The following is a 23,225-nucleotide window of genomic DNA, read 5'->3' as shown; positions in this document are numbered from 1 at the left end:
AAAAATCACCTCACCAATTCATCGCAGAATTCGTTAGAATCGGGATTTGCTGCGTGATCGTACGTATCACCCTGTAACTCAGGAACCAGAACTCGGATCCACACAAAATTCAACAGCAGCTGATGGACCTTTCATTTAAAATCAAGTTTGTCAAAATCGGTTCAGAAAATTCCGAGAAACCGATGTGGACAAATCAACAAATTTTGTTTTGTAACCATACTCTTCAACTCGTAATCCGGAACAAGATGTCGGTTGAAAATGAAATTCAATAGCAACCTATGGGAATATTATACCTTTCATTTGAATCTTAGTTTGTAAAAATCGGGTCAGCCATCTCCGAGAAACCGATGTGGACATTTTGTTAACAAATTCGCACATACACACATACATACATACATACATACATATATACACACAGATATTTTGCGATCTCGGCGAACTGAGTCGAATGTTATATGGGACTCGGCCCTCCGGGCCTCGGTTAGAAAGTCGGTTTTTGGAGCAATTGAATAACCTTTCTATATGAGAAAGGCAAAAGAATAATATTTAATTAGCTTAATAAGCATGAGTTCAATGTTATCTTCATGTGATTATAATTTGGAACGGTTGGTGGAATGGGTTTGAACGTGTAGGGAATGGGGGGTTAGTAGAGTGGGAGTGGAGGATGCGTCAGAAATCCTTCATCTTATTTCGGTATACGGGATGGATGAAGGAAATGCGGCCGCGAGGGTGGTCCAAGGGGAGGGGCAATACTCAACTGCATATTTTGCCTTCCATTTGAGACTTGGTTTGAGAAAATCGGTTCAGTCATCACCGAAGAATCGATTTGACTTTAATTGTGGAATATGCCCGGAATTCCGGAATCGTCGATAGTGGACAATATATTCAAAGAATGTTTGATTGGCAATCAGTGATCTAGATCTGCGATTAGAAGTAATTTGATGATCATTTCAATAGTTTTTAGCCTCTGAGGTATTACGATTGTACCAATTTATATGGGAAATTCCAGTGTATCCTTACTAACAGCCCTGTAACTCCGGAAGCAAGAGTCAGAACCGAATGAAATTCAGCAGCAGTCAATGGCATTACTGTATCTTTCATTTGAAATCAAGTTTGTAAAAATCGGCAGAGAATTCGTTGTGGAATGGGTGTGATATTAGCTTAGGAACTTGGCGGGTTCCCCGGGGGTGTCATGAACCGTCATAGGTGGCCAATGTGGTCAAAGCTACTTTGATTGATCATTAGTGATCCAGACCCGCAAACTAGAGTAATGTTACATCAATTTTAATATGTTTTACATCATTTGAACATCATGGTGGTACCAGTTTATATGGGAATTTGCTGTGTGACCGCACTCTTCAACCCGTAACTCCGGAACCGGAAGTCGGATCAACTAAAAATTCAATAGCAGCTTATGGGAGCGTTATACCTTTCAGATGAAACTAAGTTTGCAAAAATCGGTTCATCCATCTCTGAGAAAATTGTGTGAGTTTAAATGACACACACACATACATACACACATACACACACATACATACACACAGACATTTGCCGATCTCGACGAACTGAATCGAATGGTGTATGACACTCGGCCCTCCGGGCCTCGGTTAAAAAGTCGATTTTTACAGTGATTGCATAGCCTTTCTTTATATGAGAAAGGCAAAACGTGTAAAAAGAGACTTGAGTGTATAAGCAAAAAAACTGTCATTTGTGTAACCGTTAGCATTCGAAGATAATTGTGAAAGAATATATAACTTACTGTAACATCATCGTTGTATGCGTACATTAATATCATATTATTAATCCAATGATAGCACCAGAAAATATAATCTTGATATAAGTTTTCTTGCATTCCTGATCGGTATATCATAAAGATAACACAGAGAGTAATAAATATCAACATGAGATATAAATTTGATAGTTTTCTGTTATGATGTTCTGATCGGGCTGCATCAACAAAACTTGTAAATTACACACTATACTAAAACGTGTCATAGACAAAGAATCCATAATTGCAAAAATGAACAAGCAAAAAAATTCCAAAAACGAAACTCAAAAGAACTGCTCAAGACGGCAAAATCAGTTATAAAATGTATTCACTCGAAATAAAATTAATATCAGGTAATGAATAACAACACACTATTTTTGCTTAGTGCAGCTTTAACCTTATGGGTCATTTACCTGATAAACTACACATTCGTCTTAGCAACATTATGGCAAATGACCCTTACCTTATGCAACATTAGAAATTATGCCAAATGACCGTTATGCTGGAGATAAAACAAATTATGTCAGATGCCCATTATGCCAAATTATCTTCAGTGTGATCAATTGTCAAAAGTACGCCAAATGGCAATTATGCCAAATAACCGTTATGCCAAGCGTCCATTATGCCGAATGGCCCGCTCTTACCACCATCCTATGTTCATCAAGCACTGTCAGGTCCTGTGTAAAATTAACTCTGACATCACATTATTAAAAGTTTAATCACTTTTCCTGTGCGAGCCGAGAATTGGTCCGGTAGACTTGTTTGATTTGGATTAAATTTGGAGTAGACACTCCTGGTGGGAGGGGACTAGGAACCGATTCAGGGGTGGACCGATTGAGTTTTCTTGATTTTTTTTTTCTGGGCCAATGTTCAAATGACGGAACTGTCGAAATTCGCCATCAATTTTCAGAACATGCATACAATTTGTGGCTGCAGCGAAATGGACGCTCCGTTTATCTCTTCCGGAACAAAAAAAAAACAAATCGATATGCAGTTAACTTTTCCTATCTCTGCATATCTATGTGAGCTACAACGTAACATTTACTGGATGGCGAATCTGCAACAGTTGAAATAGATGGAGAGATAGTTTAACGAGTTGCAACTATCAAATATCTTGGGGTCACATTGGACGAAAAACGAAGTTTTATGAGCCTGTGAACTATATTTTTTTAATTTTTGTTAGGGGAAACTTTACCACTGCGATCACTATTCAGGTTATCTTTTGTGGCTGCCCTTGTTTGCTCTACATGTTAGAAATTGCCCGAATCCAATGTAGTTGGAAGCGAATTGTTTGTTTGTCCACATGTGTCGTCCCAAATGGGTAGCACACCCAAGTTTTTTACGCGGTTTTTTGCGTGGTTTTTGTACGAGGTTTTTTACGCGGATTTTCCAATTAACGCGGTTTTTTTACGCGGATTTTTCAATTAACACGGTTTTTGCAAAAATATTCTAAGTCCTTTTGAATGCAAAAGACGTAGACTTTTTTTTTCTGAAAAAAATTTCTAGGTTCTTTTAAATGCCTTGGAAGATTTTTGGCAGTTTTTATTTTGCGCGGATTTCGCAATTAATACAGTTTTTGCAAAAAATATTCTAAGTCCTTTTTGAATGCAAAAGACTTAGAAGATTTTCGGAAAGATGGAAGAGACGGGTCTGGAAGATTCCTTATGGCCCGCACCCCAACAATATGTATTTTCGGAATGGTCTTGAAGAGTAGTTGCCAGAAATTGATTTTTGACGTCTTTTTGAAATCAAAGATGGCGACTTCAGGTTTAGCGAAATTCGCTATAACCCAATTAATATGGGTGTTTTCAGAATGGTATGTAAGTAAGATTATATGGTGAAACCAAAACTTTGTGCATTATCGAAGTAATTGAAGTAATGTATTGCTAAGTTGCTGAGGATGGGCTGCCGAAAGCGATGACTCCTCGCAAGTAAGCCAGTTATCCATTCGCTTACCCGATTTACTCAAACATAGAAGTTGATTCCTTATTGCAAACATGAGCAGTTCATTAAATCTTCATGAAAATGACTCTTTACGTCTGCCCAGTTTACGTTTGAAGAATTGTCCCAACCAGAGATGGGAATTATCATTCATTCGCATGATTCTTGGCGAATCCGTTCATTGCTTTGACAGCAGCCAGTCGTTCATTCACGATCCGACTAAAACTCTCCAAACGAACACAACTGAACGTAGGTAGAGATGAACTTCCGAAAAAGTGAGCCAGGTAAAAGAATGACACGTACTATGTTGAATGAAGAAGATTGTGGTTCTTTGTTCGCGGATTGAATCGGAAGATTGAATTGTAAACATTCACAAGTGAATCAACTTTTAGTTCACAAATGAATGTGAGATTGTATTCTCCAGTTGGGTTAGGTCAACTTTATACTGCAAATGTACACTATAATCAATATTGGGAAGTATATTGCACTAGAATCCACTTGAAATTGATATTGTTATATGCACGGAATCGTTTTATGAAGTTATTTCTGGGCAAATGCATGCTTGTACGTGACTTACATGAAAATTGTATAATTAACAATTTCGTATTTTTCAAACAATCCATGTTACGGCTCCGCGGTTAGGCATTCTCGTTTGGTGGTGTTGGTAAATACAGTACTGCGTAGACAGCAGGGTGCATTTCAAAATGGTCCTTTTGAAATTTTCGAGCATTAGCGGTGCTTGCTTATATTTGCAATTCTCATCTGCTTTACAGCGGATTATTCTGCCCTCCTCCTGGATAACTTGCAACAGGATCTTTTTCTGGATACAGCGTCGTTTCATTCTAAAAATTGTTTTTTTTTTCACCAGCACATTGCAATCATTAGAACGATCTGGTGAATGTTTTGAAATGGATCTTTGCGAATGAAAGAATGCATTCATTTGTGATCCTTTCTGCTTTCATTCAAAACACTATATATGCGATGGAGAATGAATCATTAGGTGAACACTAACATTGCCGTGCGCTGTCAATTTTTTCAGTTTTTTGTTTTGTTTCTCCCTTTCGCACGAGCGCGTAACTCTACACAAGAAGAGTTACCGAGATCGGGTTTCACAGTAGGAGCATGTTAGTGGATGATTTCAAACTGATCGTTTCGTGAAATGATTTTTCCCATGCCTGGTCCCAACTTTTGATCAAGACTATCCTGTTGGGCATTAAGTCTTTTGGCACAACATCGTCTGACATGAGACATTATATGGTAGCTTGTAAGTAGGGGTTTGCCCACTACTCGGGTTCTTAATTGCCCGGCGGACCCTTCCTTTCAGGGCGGCCTAGGTGCCTCTACAGAATTTCGGATTTTCGTAACACATCAAACAAAAAGGAAAAACAAATAAATTAAATTTTACCGTGTTTTATTTTCACCTACTCTCCCTTCACTGTACACTGCTGCTGCGGGCGGATAGGCGGGCGGTTTCCTCCGACCGGCCGGGACAGCAACGGCCGAGTTCTCCCTATTTACGTTGGCTGCTCCGGCAGCGGTCCTTAACAATTAGCTAGGGAGGTGAGCTTGGCTCTTTTGTTGGAACCTCCCTAGCGACGTTGGTGATGAATCACCGGATTCCCTTGCTCCCCGCAAGGAATCCCGGAAGACACCGCAGTGTTCTTCCCAGGCGGAGTCGTCGTCCCTCTCCTTGACTGTTAGCTGCAGAGGAGAGCAAGGCTCGTTCGACTTATCCTCTGCAGCGAGAGGGGTGGGTGCGTCGGATCCTTAACGGTTAGCCGGGGAAGCGAAAGCTCCTTGGTGATTAGCTTCCCCCGACGGCGATCCAGCACCACTATAAGCACTTGTGTCCGAACCACGGGCCGGCACTTTTGACGGATTTAATTTGCCTTCACACGCGCGCATTGAACTTTTCGTTACGGTGGCGGGAAACTGTCCCGAAGAAAAAACAATCTTATGGACGTCTGATCACTACCGTGGTTCGTCATTTTCTAACAACTCCATGGCCGCCTTCCTCACTCGACCCAAAACAAGCACCAAAAAAACGCACCGCCGCATAGCTGTCATCGCTATAGCATAGCATAGTCAGACCACTTTTGCAGCGAAAGGAGAGCGGTAACCTAACTAAACCCTATGCTATTTAATTACAAATACACAACAAAAATTACTACACCTATGTGGACTAATAACAACGTTCATGGACTATTATTTAAAAGAAATTTACATCAAAAACATGAACGAGCATAATGAGCAACGGTGAGTTATGTTGCAATAACAATACACTCTACGGAGAGAGTACGTACAAATAGGTATATTTTCACCCAGTGCTAAATTGTTACCCTGACGGGTTACAAGCTGGCCATTTGACCGAGCAAGCATGTGGCATAAGCACAGACATAACCTTAAAAATATCGATCCGCCAAACACAATACACGCTTCTAACCACCCATTCACAAAATTTTTTACTAGCGGTCTATCCCATATACTTGCGCATATACCAGTGGATTATAATCGTAAATGCTATTACTGTCCCAACTAAAAATATATTCAAAATGACCGCTAACATTAGCGAAGAATTGTTGTCGAGTATTAAATCTGTTAGTCTATGGTATAAGTACCATTTGGCATAAGGTAAAAAAATACTTTCGAATGAATTTCGGGTAGATCGTACATTTGCGTACCAAACATTTCCAATGCAAAAGAAAGATAGATATCAACAAACATATGATTACGGTGTTAAAGCAACTGTTAAAATTCACTTTTAGCGGAAATTCTGGACAAACCGTTACTCTCCAACCAAAGATGTTGGTAGTAAGCAAAAGAGAAAAGTTTTCGTTTTCATTAAATGCTGTGAACTGTGCTATCATATGTTTGTCGAGAAATGCTCTAAAAACACGCCAAACCGTTTGTCAAAACGAGCATTCATTTCGATTTTAATATAGATTCAAGGAAAGTTCAAAAGAAGGAATTAACACCTACGGTTGAATAAACCGGTCAGACGAAAATATGACAAATTTGCGTGCAGGAGTTATTTGGCATACAAAATCAAAAAAAAAACTGCTCATGATTGAAAGAAGGAACGGTCCCTATGATCGAGTAAACCGACTATACGAGTGGATAACAGGTTTGCTTGCGAGAGGCAGCCATATTTGGCGGCATGACCTCAGCAGCTTCACACCGCATCAGTTCCTTGAATTAGGTAATGAGCAAACCTTAGGCTCCACCACAAAAAAATGACAACGATCATTAATTTTTCTGGGGAACGGAGCATTCTGGGGTATGATTTTCTGGGGAATGGAGCATTCTGGATAATGGCCTTCTAGGGAATGGTACATTCGGGGCAATGTCTTTCTGGGGAACGGTACATTGTGGGGGATGGAATTCTGGGGATTGGCTTTCTGGGAAGTGGCTTTCTGGGGAATAGTATACAACCGAAATAAGATATGTGATTTCGGACGCATCCCCCACTCTCAATTTTTTAATATGGGACAATTATGCGTAGAATGGCTGTACACTACTAAATTTATTGTCGATGGCGTAATTCCGGTAGTTGAGGGATTTCGCCATCGTTGAATGGGAGAACAAACCCGGTTGCAAAATATTCGCCAAAAAAAATACGCTGCAGTGATTTTCAAGAACGCCACATCTAAAAAAGTCCAAATGAGCAAACTGAACGGAGTCCTGAATTCCAGAATTAATACACACAAGTGCCTTGGAGCAACATTCGACCAAAGTTTATCGTTTCGAAAGCATGTGGAGCAAATAAGAGCAGCTTGTAAACACAAACTACAGTTCCTCCGATGTGTAGCCAACATATCGTGAGGAGGCGATAGAACGACGATTACGAAACTGTACAAAGCATTCAACAAATTTTTCGTAGACTGAAGCAGACACGATACCGAATTCATCGCTCCATATTTATGGACGCTTCTAGGAAAGGAAACAAGAGCGGGTACAGCGTAGCCTGTGATGAATTTGTTTCGAGGCGACGAATCAACGACATGAATAGTATTTACGCAGCAGAAAGCCTGACAGCAAATAGAGCTGAACTACAAAAAAGTCGAAACACACACACAAAAAACGCATCGTTCGACGATGGCAAGAGCAGTGGAACTTAGTAGTACTGAGTCAGTATCAAATAACAAGCTGCGTAAAGTTAAGAACGTTATTGCCCCGTACACAACAACAGGAAAAGCTCGACGTGAAAATGTAGTCCTAACTCGTCTTCGAATCGGACATACAAACCTTATCCACAAATTTCTGCTAGAAAGAGATGAAGCACCCAAATACCCAAATGGTTCATTGGTATCATGTTTGTCTAGCTTGGCAGTAACGATGAAATTGTAGGTTTTATCGAAGGCAGCGGATAAATCCATGTGAAAATCATCCTTCGGTGAATCCGTCGAGTTGTGAAGATTATGTTTAGGTATAAAACCGTATTAACAATCTGCGAGGTACCGCTTATGGTGAAAGAAAAATAAATGCGAAATTCGTGTTTAAATTCTTTTGATGCGACATTCAGACAGGAGATTCTCTGGTAATTATCGGAGATCGTACTAATCCTGTTTTGTCGACTGGAAATGTTTCTTTTTTCTACAGGGTGGTACTCTACTGTGGTGGAGTTCTACTGTGGTGGTGTTCATAGGGTGGCTCCAAATGATAATGCCACACATGCCCCCCCAGTTACACCATGAATCTAACACGGTGTCCTGCTGGTGTAATAACTGTGTGTTGATCATCCTTAGGGTAACTTGACAAGCTTTGGTCGCAAATAAAAGCTGGTTTCACTCGATCGACTGAAACTACTTGGTTCTTCCCGGATATTATGATTTCAAAGTATTTGTCGCTCCGCTTTACTACCTCATAGGGCCCTTCGTACGGTTGTTGGAGTGGTCGTCTAACTGCATCAATTCGTATAAACACATGGCTGCAATCCTTTAATCTCGGATTTATAAAGACTTGCTCCTTGGAATGACGAACGCTCTTCGGTGCTTTCAAATCCGAAAAGGTTTGATGTAAGACTTGTGCAAATTCCGTGCGATCCACATTTTGTACCGGTGAATCGTAGAATTCTCCGGGGATTCTTAGTTGTTGTCCGAACACGAGCTCAGCTGTAGAACATCGGAAATCTTCTCGAAATGCGGACCTTAAACCAAGGAGTACCAGTGGAAGACGATCGTGCCAATTTTTTGGATCGGTGCACATCATGCTGCCTTCATAGAGCGATGAAAACGCTCCACCATTCCATTTGATTGCGGATGGTAAGCGGTGGTATGTATGTGATGTACTCCAAGGAGATGCGTCAACTCCTGAAACACTTCCGATTCGAACTGGCGGCCCTGATCAGTGGTGATTGTTTCTGGAGTACCATATCGTGAAATCCATTCCGTGTACAGGGCCATTGCTACCGTTCGAGCCGTCATGTCCTGAAGCGGTACCGCCTCTGGCCAACGTGAAAATCTGTCGACGATTGTGAGTAGATAACGGTATCCTTTGGATGGCAACAGTGGCCCAACCAAATCGACATGAATATGTCGAAATCGAGCAAGGTGCAACGGTGTGTCGAGAAATTTTAGACTTTTGGCACTGCTGACACTCTCTGACAAACTTCGTTATGTCCTTGTTCATCGATGTCCAAACAAATCTATCGGTGATGAGTTTTCTTGTGGCTCTGATTCCAGGGTGTGCTAATCCATGTATCTGAGTCATCACCGCCACTCGATGTTTTTCTGGAATGTAAGGTCGGAGGCAATTATTTATGGAAAGATCGCAATATATCGGAGAAGATATCGACGGAAAACGACGCAGTTGAAGACTAAGCGACGTTTTTTTAGAATTTATCAAATCCTGTAGCTGGTGGTCAGTTATTTGGTCTTTCGCAATAGTGTTGAAATCGATTTTAGAGACAATTTCATTCACCCTTGACATTGCATCCGCGACAATGTTGTCTTTACCACTGATGTGGCGTATGTCCGTTGTAAACTCAGCCACGTATTGTAAATACCTTTCTTCGTGTGGAAGGCGGCTACTTGGATCGGTAGTCATAACGTAAGTCAGTGGGAAATGATCGGTGAAAATCGTAAATTGTCGTCCCTCTATCAAATGTCTAAAATATTTCACCGCGAGTTTTGTTGCCGTTAGTTCCCGGCCAAAAGTAGAGTATTTCTGCTGACTCGGGGAAAATTTTTCAGAGAAAAATCCTAGCGGTTTCCAGACCCCCTCTTCAAGTTGCTGCAGGACTGCTCCCGCGGCAAAGTTGGATGCGTCAACCATGAGACCGAGGGGCTTTGATGCGTTTGGATATTGTAGCAATGTTGCGTCTGCCAGCGACTTTTTACATGCTTCAAAACAACGTGCAGCCTGTTCGTCCCACGAGATTGGTCTAGAATCATTCTTTCGGTTGTCGGGAATAAGCCTTCTTAGGTCATGTTGAATGTCAACAGCGTGCGGAACAAAACGTTTGTATACGTTCAGCAGCGCGAGGAAACGCCGCAATTCCTTTACTGTTTTTGGAGCTACATAGTCCAACACCGCTTGAACTCGTGTAGGGAGCGGTCGTACTCCTTCGTTGCATACCAAGTAGCCTAGGAACTCAACCTGAGGGAGAGAAAATTTGCATTTCTCGACGTTTATGGTAAGGCTATTTTCCTTCAGACGGTCTAGCACGGTCCGCACATGTTCTTTGTGTTCTGCATCATTTGATGATGCAATACAGATATCATCGATAAAGACGGTGACGTAATCAAGGTCTGCGAACAATTTGTTCATAAATCTTTGGAAAGTTTGGCTTGCGTTGAAGAGGCCGAAGGGCATTTGAGTAAATTCGAATAGGCCGAAAGGCGTTATGACGGTAGTTTTCTGTATATCGGTCGTTTCGACTGGGATGTTGTAATAAGCCCTAACAAGATCTAACGTTGTAAATATACTCTTACCTTCGAAACGATTTAGAAGATCGTGTACATGGGGAACAGGATACCGATCTGGGACCGTTGCTTTGTTAAGTCGCCGGTAGTCCCCCACGAATCTCCATTCGCCATTCTTTTTTGGGACGCAGTGCAAAGCACTCGCCCAGCTGCTGCTCGATGGTCTGCAAATTCCCATTTCACATATGATCCTGAACTCTTCTTTCGCGGCTTTTAATTTTTCTGGATGCATCCGACGAGGCTTGCATGCCACCGGTGGTCCACGCGTGACGATGTGATGACTGACATTGTGCAAAATTTTTCTATGAGCTAGTGACGGAGTGATGATTTCTCGATAATTGGACAGCATTTCGTGAAAGGGATGGTTAGCGTCGATAACGGTAATTCCCTGAACAGTAGCAGTCTTTAAGGACATTATACATGCGAGCCACAACATAACTCCTACGCCACACACACCCCTCTCCCCTGCCTAACCATGTATCTGACATGAGCAAATATAAAAATACGTTTTTCAACACACTAACCTTGCTGGTGTGCCACGAAACTGCTACTTAAGGAAGCTAGAATATTTTCCTATACAATCAAGCCGAGTTTTTGACGGAATGCCATCTGTAGCTCCTATTTTGTGCGAAAATATCACCCCTCTTCACTTGGGGTTTCTTTTCGAAACACTCTTCTTATCGTTTTCATTGCACTTTTTCAAATGCACTTTTTTCACACATCACTGCAAAAACACTCGCGAAACTTTAATCGTTTACTAACAAAACTTCAAATTTTCTGCCAATGTGCAGATGACCAAAGGAAAATGTTCGGGAACTCTCATTTGTGCGTTTGAATTTTCACTTCAGATTTCAGTTTTTCCTAATGTAAACAAGCGAGTCGGTGCCTAGCAACGTGGCTTCAACATATCTTCACCTTAAACTTCCTGTACTGCGAAGATGGGTGGTGCCATCAATCAGTTGGCGGCGCCCCAAATCTATTAGCAGTCCAAAATGGGCCAGTAAATCAGCGCCGACGATTGCACTACTAACGTCTGCCACCAGGAATCGCCAAGTAAAACGCCGTCGTAGGCCAAGATCCACTGAAAGAAACTTGCTTCCGTATGTTTTTATTTTCGTGCCATTAGCGGCATGCAATGAGAACGGGACTGCACCCTTACGCTTATCAGACATAGACGCCGGAATTATAGATACATCCGAGCCAGTGTCCACAAGAAACCTGTGCCGAGTACTGCCATCAAGTATGACTAAACGACGACTTTTGCATTCGTCGCCCACTTGCGCCGCTTCTAGAGGGTGGCGAGCTAGTTTTTTGTACGATTGAATGAACAGGGCTCTCGGCAATGCTCCGCTTTTCCGCCGTATTTCCGATAATACCAGCAAATTGAGTCGTTCGATGTTCCGGACCTGGAAACGGATCGGCTACGATTTCTATTTTGTCCACTTTTCAATCGGCGAATTTCAGCTGTGAGCACCTCGATTTTCTCCTTTAAAAATGCGAAGTCAGCTGATTGTTTGTTCGTGGTAGGTGCTTTATCCACGGCGTTTACGACCACTTGTTCTCGCGTCGAAACGGTAACGGCGGAAATGTTGCTACTGGAGGAGTCAATCATTTTATCAGCCATTTCGGCAAGCTTTGCCAAACTGTCATCGATGATGGATAGAACGGTTCTAATATTAGCAGGCATTCGTTGCAAGAAGAGCATCTTCATGAGGTTTTCATCAACGTTGAGGCCCGTTGCGACTTCACTCATCCGGGCCAGCAGATGTGTCGGACGAAAATCACCTAGATCACACGAGCTTAAAAGCTGCTCCAATCGAGCCTGCGGAGATAATGCGAAGCGTGCAATCAGTCGGTCCTTTATCGCCTTATATTTATTTTCTTCCGGTGGGGCCGATACAAGATCTGACACGAGGCAAATGACGCTCTGGTCGATTTTAGCGATAATATGCCAGAATTTATCGTCTTTCGTGATCTTGGCCAGACTAAATTGTGCTTCAGCCTGGGCGAACCACATGTTTGGATCGTTCCGCCAAAAGTCCGGCAACTTTACGGATACATGTGCCGTTGCCGCTGCGACGTCCGGATCAGTCATGTTTGAGGTTAGGTTGCGTTTTCGAAAATCCTGCAAATTTGGATTTAGCTTTGAAATTTGCGTTTGCTGCAAAGCCTTGAGGAACTGCGGGAACCACGCGCGTCGGGGTCACCAATTGTGGGGGACAAATCGATTACACGAATAAAACCGCGGCGCTAACTTAGCGAAATAACTATTTTATTCTTTGAGCGTGCTTTCACGGTTACGCTTCTTTCTTGAATGAAGGGTTTTCTTTTTTCTACAGGGTCGTACTCTACTGTGGTGGAGTTCTACTGTGGTGGTGTTCATAGGGTGGCTCCAAATGATAATGCCACAAGACTATTTTGAAGCTGTCGAAGTGACGCCGTCGTTGTTCAGATTTTCATTCCGCTTGATATTTAACAGCGTTGAAACGATATTGTCGCAGTAAGTGTTTTCAAAATCGTGAATAATAGAGCCGGTCACCGAAGCAGAACATAAAATATATTTTACTGTTACTTCTGACTCATTGACACCGAAAAAAGCCTTCCGAGCTTAATGGTAAGTATTAAACCTAAACCCATTTACAGCAGAAATCAAGAAATGAGTTATCTAGAAGCTCCGTCATTTTTAAGGAATCGTGCAATCTAATAACAATTATAAACCAGTTCCCGAGTTAATTCTTCCGACGAAGCGCATTAATTAGACAAAACGAAAACTACGAGAGAATCATTAAAAAGATCGGTCATATTATCGTAGAGCTTTTTTAAGTTCAGAAAAAAAAGTATCCCAATTGTTCGACAAGATACAAAACGCAGTTGCGCAACTGCAGCAAACACTTAATGAACTACGAGCGTTGACAAGGACGACCGAATCAGAACTAACGCTGATAAGCTACATAGTTTACGATTCGATAACATTGTCTTCGGTCCCTATTCCCGGGGCAAAAGCACAATATTCGATAGTCAGCTAAACTATTTGAGAAGAAGGTTGAATGAATTTTTAAATGACTTGAACTCCTTGCTACTCACACCATCATCGAACGTTGTCATTGTACACCAGGCTCTATGAGGGGTGGTGGTTTGTCATTGAAATCGACCTTCCCTTGCGAAAAGCGAAAAGGACAATCAACTTGGCAGAAGGTAGAAAACAAATCAAAGCGCACAAGACGACAAAACGGTTGCCTTCTGAGACGATATTTTGTTACGCTTTCGCGATGAGTTCACTCCACCTTGAGCGATATTAAAATTGGCATTGCTTATACTTAGAAATTAATCAAGATTAGTACTTACAATTTGCAGGTCCTCTTGCGAATCTTTGCTACCAATTTGTTCCTGTAGGTTTTGTATTTAACTTTTCGAACTTTTTTCTTCGCTTGCACATCTTCATCACTTTCATCTTCAACACTAATTTGCCCCATCGATATGGGAGCTTGAGGCAGCTTTCGTTTCACTGAGTCCTTATCTAGTTGAACAACCTCTTCCAAATCTTCATCATCATCATAGTCATATTCCTCTTCATCACCGTACATTTCATCATCCTCCGAATAATCGCTCTTGTTTCGCTTAATACTGCCACTACTCGCCAAACTCGGTCCAACTTTAGCCTTCAACGTAATACTCGGCTGTTCTTCGTCATCGTCGCTGTAGTCGTCTTCATCGGAACTAACATCCATCTTATCATCGCCACCCGATTCCGGATCGTTAATCGCATCGATCTCATCGCAAGCTTCCTGAATAATCCTATTGACATCCTGATCGTCACTGTCCGGATCATCATAATAATCATCATCCTCGTCGTAGTCCTCTTCCTCGTCGTCGTAGGAATCGTTTCTAGGCCTAACTCTTTTAACTTCGCCTTCCTCCTCCTCATCGTCGTCATCATCATCCAATTCGACAGTTACGATCTCAGGGCTCTTCATTGGTATCTTCCGCGGAAGTCCATAAGAGGAGGATGGTCCGGGTACTGGTTTGAACTCTTCTACTACTGTGTTTGTGGAAGGCTTCTCCGGGGAACTATCGATTTCGTACGTTTCAGATTCGGTCACCCGCAGCGATGCGACTTCTTCCGATGAAGACGATTTTAAGGAGTTGGTACCGTTGGTTGATTGCACATCTTTCATTGTAGATTTTTCCTTCGCAGGTGACTCTTCGGCGATGACCTGTGTTAAAAAAATCGATTAAATTTCATTCGAAAAGTTTAATCAATCGGAGTACTTTTTAGAGAATTTAACGCGGAAATAGCTGAAGCGATTTGGTAAGAGGATGTGTACACACCATTAGGACAATACCCCCAATTAAAAAAACTGCTTTGAAACTACTGGAATGTATAAATACAGCTTTTGCAAAACAATATTCTTATTTAATTCTACTATGCTTTAACGTATTGGAACTAAAGCGGAATGCTTCTTCTAAAAGTAGTAATAAATGATTTTAGATCAATAGTTAAAAATTTGTACAATAGCTTTTGTTAAATTTGTAAATTTTTGTTAAACTTGAATTGGTCTTATACCAACAAAAGCCTCGTATTAAACTACCTTTCCCAACACAATCAGAAAACCTACCTCCTTCTGTTCCGAATCAACAGCATCTTCAAATTTATCTTCCTCAGCTGCATCCTCATCGTCAATAGACGCTGGGTTTTCTCCTTCAGTGCAAGTTGCATCAGGCTTACATTCGTCCTTTGCCTGTTCACCATCATCGACACCACTTCTGGCTAGCTGTGGACTAATCTCGTCCTTGGATGTAACGTCTTTTACCTTCGGCTCGTCAGCCGTATCGTCACCAACAGCACCTTGGATGCTTTCGGTAGAAGTTTTTGATTCAGTCACGGCATCCTTGGGCACCGTTGACACTGCACCATTATCTTTCTCCGCGACGGTCGTTACTGGGGAAGCATCCTTTGGTGGCTCATCCGCTGGTTTAGAATCCATTGTTTGCGTAAATGTGCCTGTTTTAGTGAAAAAATAGTGCTATCATTACACGATTCGAATGGGGTTATTTTTGACAGCTTCCACTGTACGTATTTTCAGCCTCAAAAATTTTGTTCTTTTCTACGGCTAGCTTTAGGAATGTGATTAATTTACCCTACTAAGCTGCAACTGCAGCAATAACGATCGCTTGCAAATGAAAATTTACGTCAAAAGTGAAGGAAAAATACTGATAAGATAAACAAAAAATTACTTCAATTTGCAGAATCAAACCTTGAGCTTCTTCTTTTTCTTGTCACTTCTGGTTCACGTACTCTTGTTTTCCTTCGCTGAAGAACCGCACAATTTGATTGCTTGCAAGGTTTTTTTACCCTTGCAGATCACTGCCCACCGTCCGACCCGTCACTTGCCGTACATGGAAGAATATTACTCAAACGGCAAGCTAACCGCTACGCATTTCCGGGGTCGATTTGCACAAAAATCTGCACCGACTGGAAACCGGGCTGAAAATTTTTCCGACAGAACAAAACGCGACCGACGTGCACACTTTCTTGTCTACTTCGCGGCGAGAAGAGTCACTTTTTGACTGATTGGCTTTGGCGGACGGGAATGATCTCACGCACACCATCAGTAAACACCGGTGTCAGTTTTGTACTAAACGGTGCTGAAGACAAGATGAAACGTCAGTGTCACTCAATTAGTTACTATATTCATAGTTAGGCGGAGACACTCAGCGGAGTCAATACAGCGCAAATTCGTTAGTTGGGTGTTCGCTAGTTGAGCTGTTCGTTAGTTGGGTGTTCGCTAGTTGGGGCACGCCCCAACTAAAAGACACTCTTATGTCAAAACTGAAAGTCAAAAACTGATTGACGTTTGAATGTCATTGATTTCAAGGGGTTCATTGGTTGATTTCTGTGGTGATCCAGAAAAAATCATACTTTGAAATTCAATGGAATTTTATTTTTTGAATTCATATTTCGGAATGATTTTAGTGAAATAAATGTGTTAAATATTTCGCTTCTTCCATTCAGCATCAATTAGTTTGTGTCGCAGAGACGTTAGTTTAGTAACTTTTGTAGGTCATCTCTGATGTATTCAATCACATTATCCAATCTTTTTTAGCTAGTGGCAACGTAGTATGTTTGTGCTTTATCGGTTTTTTCCCGACGGTGTATCCATTTCCTGTTTTATGTGAAGGAATTATCAAAAAATAATTGATGGCAAAAAGAACACTAATGACATACTTTGTCACAAAATCAACTTTAAACTGGAAGGATACAGCCAACTTTTGTGAATTGTAAAATATTTCTGTTTGTTTTTTATGAAAGAAAACAAAAAATCAGCGTTTCCCTTGGGTAATTTTTGTCAGCTGTCAGTTGCCCCATTTAACGGATACGATTCGCTAGTTGGGGCGCAGTCGTGACCCAACTAACGAACGCTGTATTGAACCTCTCAAATGCCGGAGACAATCGAGCATGACGCCACATAAGTTCTCTTTAGATGTACATGAAAAAGGTATTGTGATTATGATGACAATTATTTTATTCTTTCTTTGTGTTATCGAGCATAGAGAAACGAAAATAAACAATATTCTTTTATGCATTCATTTATAAACCTCCTTAATGGAGAACAATTTTAGTAAAAACTATTTTTCTCCATTAAGGAGAAAATTGTTTAAACCCAGCACACAACTTATAACTAAATTAGTTATGGAATTAGCATTTCGACGTCGTTTCATCAGAATACGACACTAACTTAGTTAAGGGACTACTCATTTCTTGGGACTTACACTTTCCTTGTGATTTCGAATACAGAGAAATGAAAAGAAAATATATTTTTTCAATAATACCGGAAGATATTCACACAAGTATGAAAACTGATATGAAACATCATATCATGGAATTCGTTTCGCTATACGTACATGTAAAGTTATTACTAAAGACGTCAACAATGAAACTATTAAGCTACACGGATACGAAAAACTACCAAAAGTTGAGCTCTTTTGACTCAATCTCGGGGTATCGTGGAATAAGGTAAAATTAGGTAAATCGTGTTGAAGGTAGTTTCCCTTTAACCACGGCAAAAACCACAACTCATTGACAGGTTTTTTATACTCAACCTTGAGTTAAATATGCTTAAATTTAAGTTGAATCTACCTCATTTTGAGTATACCTCAAACAACTCAAAAGTACCTTATTCCATGGAAGGCCTCGACTGAGTCGAATCTCTCTCTTTGTTTTGACAACACTTATAAGTGCGAAAGCGACACAAGACTCAAAACTACCGAAATTTAAGTTAAAAGATCTTATTCTGCGGGTTGTTTTATTTTTCCGTGTGGATCTTGCATATTTGCCAGGATAGAATTTTACAATAGCATTTACCCTACAAACAATCATAAAACAATAAATATTATAGTTATTATAGTTTCAAAATTGTTCGATGCCAAGTTCTCACAGTAGATTTACAATAAAATTGCACGTAACAATAAATTTCACTGTTCAGCAAAAACTGATACAGTGCATTTGCATTAAGTTTTACTGTTTTCGAGAAAAAATGTATGGAGAAAAATTGATTTTTTTAATGTTAAGATACATAACCATAAGTCTATTTTACATTGAAATTTACTGTAAAAACGTTAAAGTTTATTGGTTTTGTATTGTAGCATATCACTAAAACTCATTGTAAATTATTGTAAAATTACTGTACTGTCACAGTGAAAACCATGGTTTTGTTACTGTACATTTCTATTCGGGTGGTTGCCAGTATTTTCTTCTTGAAATAAGAGTTGCAAGTTTTCCCGTATTCATATCCGCCTAACTATGAATATAGTACCTATAATGTGGCATCGATTTTGACTGCATCACACCGCACATGATTTTTAGTACACTATAAAAGATGGCACCACGGGTTTTAAATTATCCAAAACCATTTTGATTTGTAGATGAACTTGTATCAGCTTGTATAGAATATTGTTACAGTACTTCTAATTGATTTTTATGAAGATTTAACACACGGTGTGGACAAAAACTGCCTTTTTCGTTTTCGATTTTTGCCCATTCTCTGTTCAACCTTAATGAGAGGAGGAAATCACTTTAAAAGTATAATCACTGAGAACTGACATACACGCAGAAAAAAGATTTGTAGGTTTAAATAAAAATATGGATTAAGTTCAATAAATAAAATTATTGGTCGGGAGACAACAAATTCATTTATTGAATTCAATAAAATTTATTTTTTGTTTCAATAAAAAAAAGTTTTTGTTCCATTTTTTAATGAATATTTTATTGAAATTAAAACAAAATTACTGAAATTAAAAATAATTTTATTGACTGCACAAATTTATTGTAATTGCAATAAAGAAATATTTTCAGACCATTAAGTTTGTTATTTGAAGTAATAAACAACAAATGATAGGATTCAATAACACATATTTTTGGTTTAAATATGCTTAATTTTTCTGCGTGTACAAGTAAAGTTTTCAACTTGTGTAAGAAATAAAACTGTCGCTTTGAAATGATAGCAACAACTAGCAACTTGCCACTGGCCGGCGCTTCGATCGGCCAGCAATCGCTATACGGGAGTTGTGTGCAAACTTGGATTAAATGGTGACTCATTCGTGCGAACCTCTATGCAATGGTGATTTTCGACCTATTTTCATTTAAATGTTTACACAGGTTTTTTGGGAAAGTTTGTTCCAGCTCATATGTCTGTTCTCTGTGGTATAATGTACCTACATATATCAAATTTAAAAAAAATACTATTCCACTTTTTGCATCACCTTTGCATTGCCGTTCGACGCATAATTGTCCCATGTGTGTAGGGAATCCCATATAACATGGTACGGTTCTGTGAATAACGGCAGTGCACTTCCTCACAAAATTTTTTGCATGTTCATCGCAGGCAAATTTAGCATATTTAAACCTAAAATATGTGTTATTGAATCCAATCATTTATTGCTAATCACATTAACCAACAAAATTATTGGCTTGAAAATATTTTTTTATTAGAACAACAATTTTTTGTGTTCGATAAAAATATTTTTAACTTCAATAATTCTGTTTTAATTTCAATAAAAAAAAATAATAAAAAAGGGAACGATTATTTTTTTTATTGAAACGTAAATAATTTTTTTGAATTCAATAAAAAAATGTATTGTTTCCCGACAAATAATTTTATTTATTGAATTTAACCCATATTTTTATTGAACCTACAAATCTTTTGTCTGCGTGCACTTCCTTCGACGTTTCGTAGGATGTACGCCATGCGAGCAGGTTTCTAATTTGGAAATAAATTAATAACTCAGTCAATTTTCAACTGATTTTGATAAAAAATAGATCATTGGATGCGAAATTAAATGCTTTCTTTAAACTATTATAAAAACAAAGACGTTTCCTAATAAAAATGTTGAACAATTTGTATATTTTAATCAAAAATAGTAAAATAATGGTACTTTTCATATTGTTGTCCCAAAACCGCATAGTACTTTTAACAAAAGAACACAACATAGCATATCGTTAGAAAGGTCATTTATTCTTCTTTCCAAAATACTAAACAAATTTAAAATTTGTTGAAAAATGATCACGCAAAAAAATTAGTGTCGAAAAATCGTTTTTTGCTATAAATCAAGATTTTGAGAGTATAAACATTGTTTTGTGTTGCGTTTGATGAGATCTATAACCTATACTAGGTCTCTTGAAAAGTACAAAATCACTGTAGTACCGTATTATAATTTTTATTGCTCTTCTATGCATACCGGACGTTTTCACCCATCTTCCGGGTACAAAGCGCGGGCCCCCAAACGCGACCCGGGTCCCAGGGCAATTGCCCCGGTTGTCATGTAAAACATAAAGCTGTACTTCTTTACAAAAATTTGTAATCTGTACCCGGCAGAATCAGTACCAAAAATGCTTCAAAAATCTGTACCTTTCGAGATAAATTTGGACCTAAGAGCGGGTAAAAAACCTTCAAATTCGACTTTAAGGTTTCACCAAAAAATAGTGAGTACAAGGAATTTGTATATTTTGTAGGTCATTCCTCCAATCAAAAAGGTTTTCTTTCGAGAGGTCAAAAAATGAAGTTTTTGAATTCAACCGTTTCCAAATGAGATTGTACGCCGTTTTGGAAAATTATATTTTAAGATAAACGCGTTTAAAGTTTTGAGAACAATGAATGTCAATATTTTGTAACAATTACATTGAATTATGGGTTTTGAACATCGTTGATTACGAATCTAAAGTCAGTTTTTCGAAATTCAAGATAGCCGAACCAATGTGGCGGACACCTACTAAATATTTGGTGGTATTTCAGCCAAAATCGAGAAAAAAAGTTTTCTTATTTATAAACACGAATTTGGGTTAATATGTATCATAATAGAAAAATAAAAATGGCGATTCCAATCTGGCGGACTAGAATGTAATTTTAACAATAGGGATCTTTAATTTGGAAAAATTGTGCCGAGTGCACTCATATCATTCTTAAACCTTAATTATTTTTTTTCTGATTTTTAAATTTAAAAAATCCAAATTAAATTCAACCAACAAACTGACAGTTGTCCGACTAAATGACGTATTTGCAAATATCTCGTTCGCCTCATTGTTAACCGGGACAGCACCCCACACAGCATGATCTGGTACTTTGTCAATCCGCTAACAGCCTGCCATCCCAAGTTTCATCTGCATACTATGGTAGATCTGATAAGGCAACCTATAGAGTCGTGCAAGTCGCATGGGTTTGGATGTGTTAAAAAGAAACAAACTAAAAAATGTTTTTTTTCAATAGTTTCGGGCCTAAAAATTGGAAAAGGACTGAGATATTAACTCACGGTACTAATCTGTATCATAATATGCCTTAACCTGCACACCCCTAAAGATCCCTATTTCAACCAAGTATTTTTTTTTCATTTTTCACCATTTTCTATGATTGATAACTCACGATTAGTCTGCTATACAGAGCAAGCCATGAAATACGTCTTCGAGATCTACACACCAAAATTTGGTTGTCGATTTCAGCAAAATTTTGCTGAATTTTCATCAACTGAAAGTTTCAGCAATACAAGATGCCAAAAAATCGGCAATTTGAATTGAACCTGTTTGACAGATTTGCTTTGCTGAAAATGCAGTATTTCAAATTGTCAAATTGACAGCGTCATTGTCAAATTACCGGATTTACATCAATCTAGCCCGAAATACGGAAAATTAGGCGATTGCGCTGTCAATTTGACCATTTGAATTACTGAATTGGGTCATTATGCTATCCATACGTGCCATAATGGCGGTCTGAATTGTTCAGTTTGTAATACTGCCATTAGGCCCTTTTTGACAATAATCGTTCACGTCAACCTCCCGGTGAGATTAAGTCATCCTACGTTAGTGCAATGCGTAGGATGTTTATTCAATGAACGCACGACATTTTCAACTAGGCGATGCTGTCAAGCTGGGATTATTGTCAAAAAAGGGCAATTAAACGTATTACGAACTGAACAATTTAGACTGACATTATGGCACGTAAAAAGCTAGATATATAGTTTTCCGTTCCATTCGATAAATTTTAGGTCCAATATTCTGGTTGCATATTGACTTGGAAAACTGCAGTTGTTTACATCTGGCCTATCAAGACAACACCCAAAATGAAAAAAACTATATAAATTGGATGGACTTTATGAGTAGATACAGAACACTAGATTAGAATTGTCGCTGGCATCAGTGGTAGGAACATCATTGTTTTGATTCCGGGATATACCTGTCAAATGGGCCAAATAAAAAAAGCAAAAAATTAATCCTCTATCGTCGTTTCATAGCGACTAATAATTTTCGTTCCTTTTGACCGGAAACACAATGTCCATTCTTGGCTGATGTATTTTCACTAATTAGAATGCACAAATTGTCTAAACCTGCACTGAATTTTGATGAATTTTCATTTCCTTGTGCGGTATATACAAACTCTTTCACTTCATAACAATAGCAATCGAAAATTTACACCGAGAAAATTCGGTATATTGAATATATTGATTTCACACATAATTCTTTGCAATTTGTAGTAGCACATAAAAATTATCTGTCACGCATAGATATCATGTGAAAACTAATGAAATTAGAATAGTATGCCTCATAGAAATTTGTTTCATAGTAGATATCACATCATTTTTCTGTTTGCCTATCGTTTATTCTGCTGTAAATTTTATGCATTGGACATTTTCGGTGCTGAATGCATAAAAATCACAGCAGAATAAACGAGGCTGAAATGGAAAATAGGTAAACTCTTCATTTCACTAATTTGAAGTTCAACTAAACGGTTTGTGGTTATAAGCAGACCATATTTTTCTCCGTGTACCAAAAGTGCGGACCAAAGACTTTTACTAGAGAGACTTTCGATATTTTGACAGATATATACCGAAAGCAAAACAAACATGTTCCGAGACGAAAACAATGGGAACGCCAGCGACAATCCTAATGTAGTATTCTGTATCTACTAGTTTATGTCAAATAAAAATAATTCTGCGGAAAAACATGTATTAATTTTTTCTGCCAGGGCATCATTTGTCGTGAAATTTAATATGTCAAATCAAGACTGTAAACATATTTCTTTATTTTAAATTTAAATTTTATTTTCACG

At 39.1% G+C, this 23,225-nt stretch overlaps 1 protein-coding gene across 7 annotated transcripts in view; it reads right to left on the bottom strand.

Annotated features, from left to right (window-relative positions):
- LOC131688890 (uncharacterized protein DDB_G0283697-like) overlaps window positions 1-16,214 on the bottom strand; it is a 157,290-nt gene extending 141,076 nt beyond the window's left edge. For 4 of the 7 annotated variants that reach the window (XM_058973494.1, XM_058973496.1, XM_058973497.1 and 1 more), the window contains exons 1-3: window positions 15,888-16,213; window positions 15,249-15,634; window positions 13,978-14,846 (exon numbers count right to left, since the gene is read on the bottom strand). In XM_058973494.1, the coding sequence (XP_058829477.1) occupies window positions 13,978-14,846; window positions 15,249-15,617 (1,238 nt within the window). In that variant the 5' untranslated portion in view covers window positions 15,618-15,634; window positions 15,888-16,213. Of the gene's footprint in view, window positions 1-13,977; window positions 14,847-15,248; window positions 15,635-15,867 lie in introns of all 7 variants that reach the window. The other 3 variants (XM_058973492.1, XM_058973491.1, XM_058973493.1) reach the window with 3 other exon arrangements.
- Window positions 16,215-23,225: the final 7,011 nt, after the last annotated feature.

The sequence above is a fragment of the Topomyia yanbarensis genome, chromosome 3, assembly GCF_030247195.1.
Source record: "Topomyia yanbarensis strain Yona2022 chromosome 3, ASM3024719v1, whole genome shotgun sequence".
NCBI classification, from domain to species: domain Eukaryota; kingdom Metazoa; phylum Arthropoda; class Insecta; order Diptera; family Culicidae; genus Topomyia; species Topomyia yanbarensis.
This window is presented reverse-complemented; position numbering and strand designations above follow the sequence as displayed.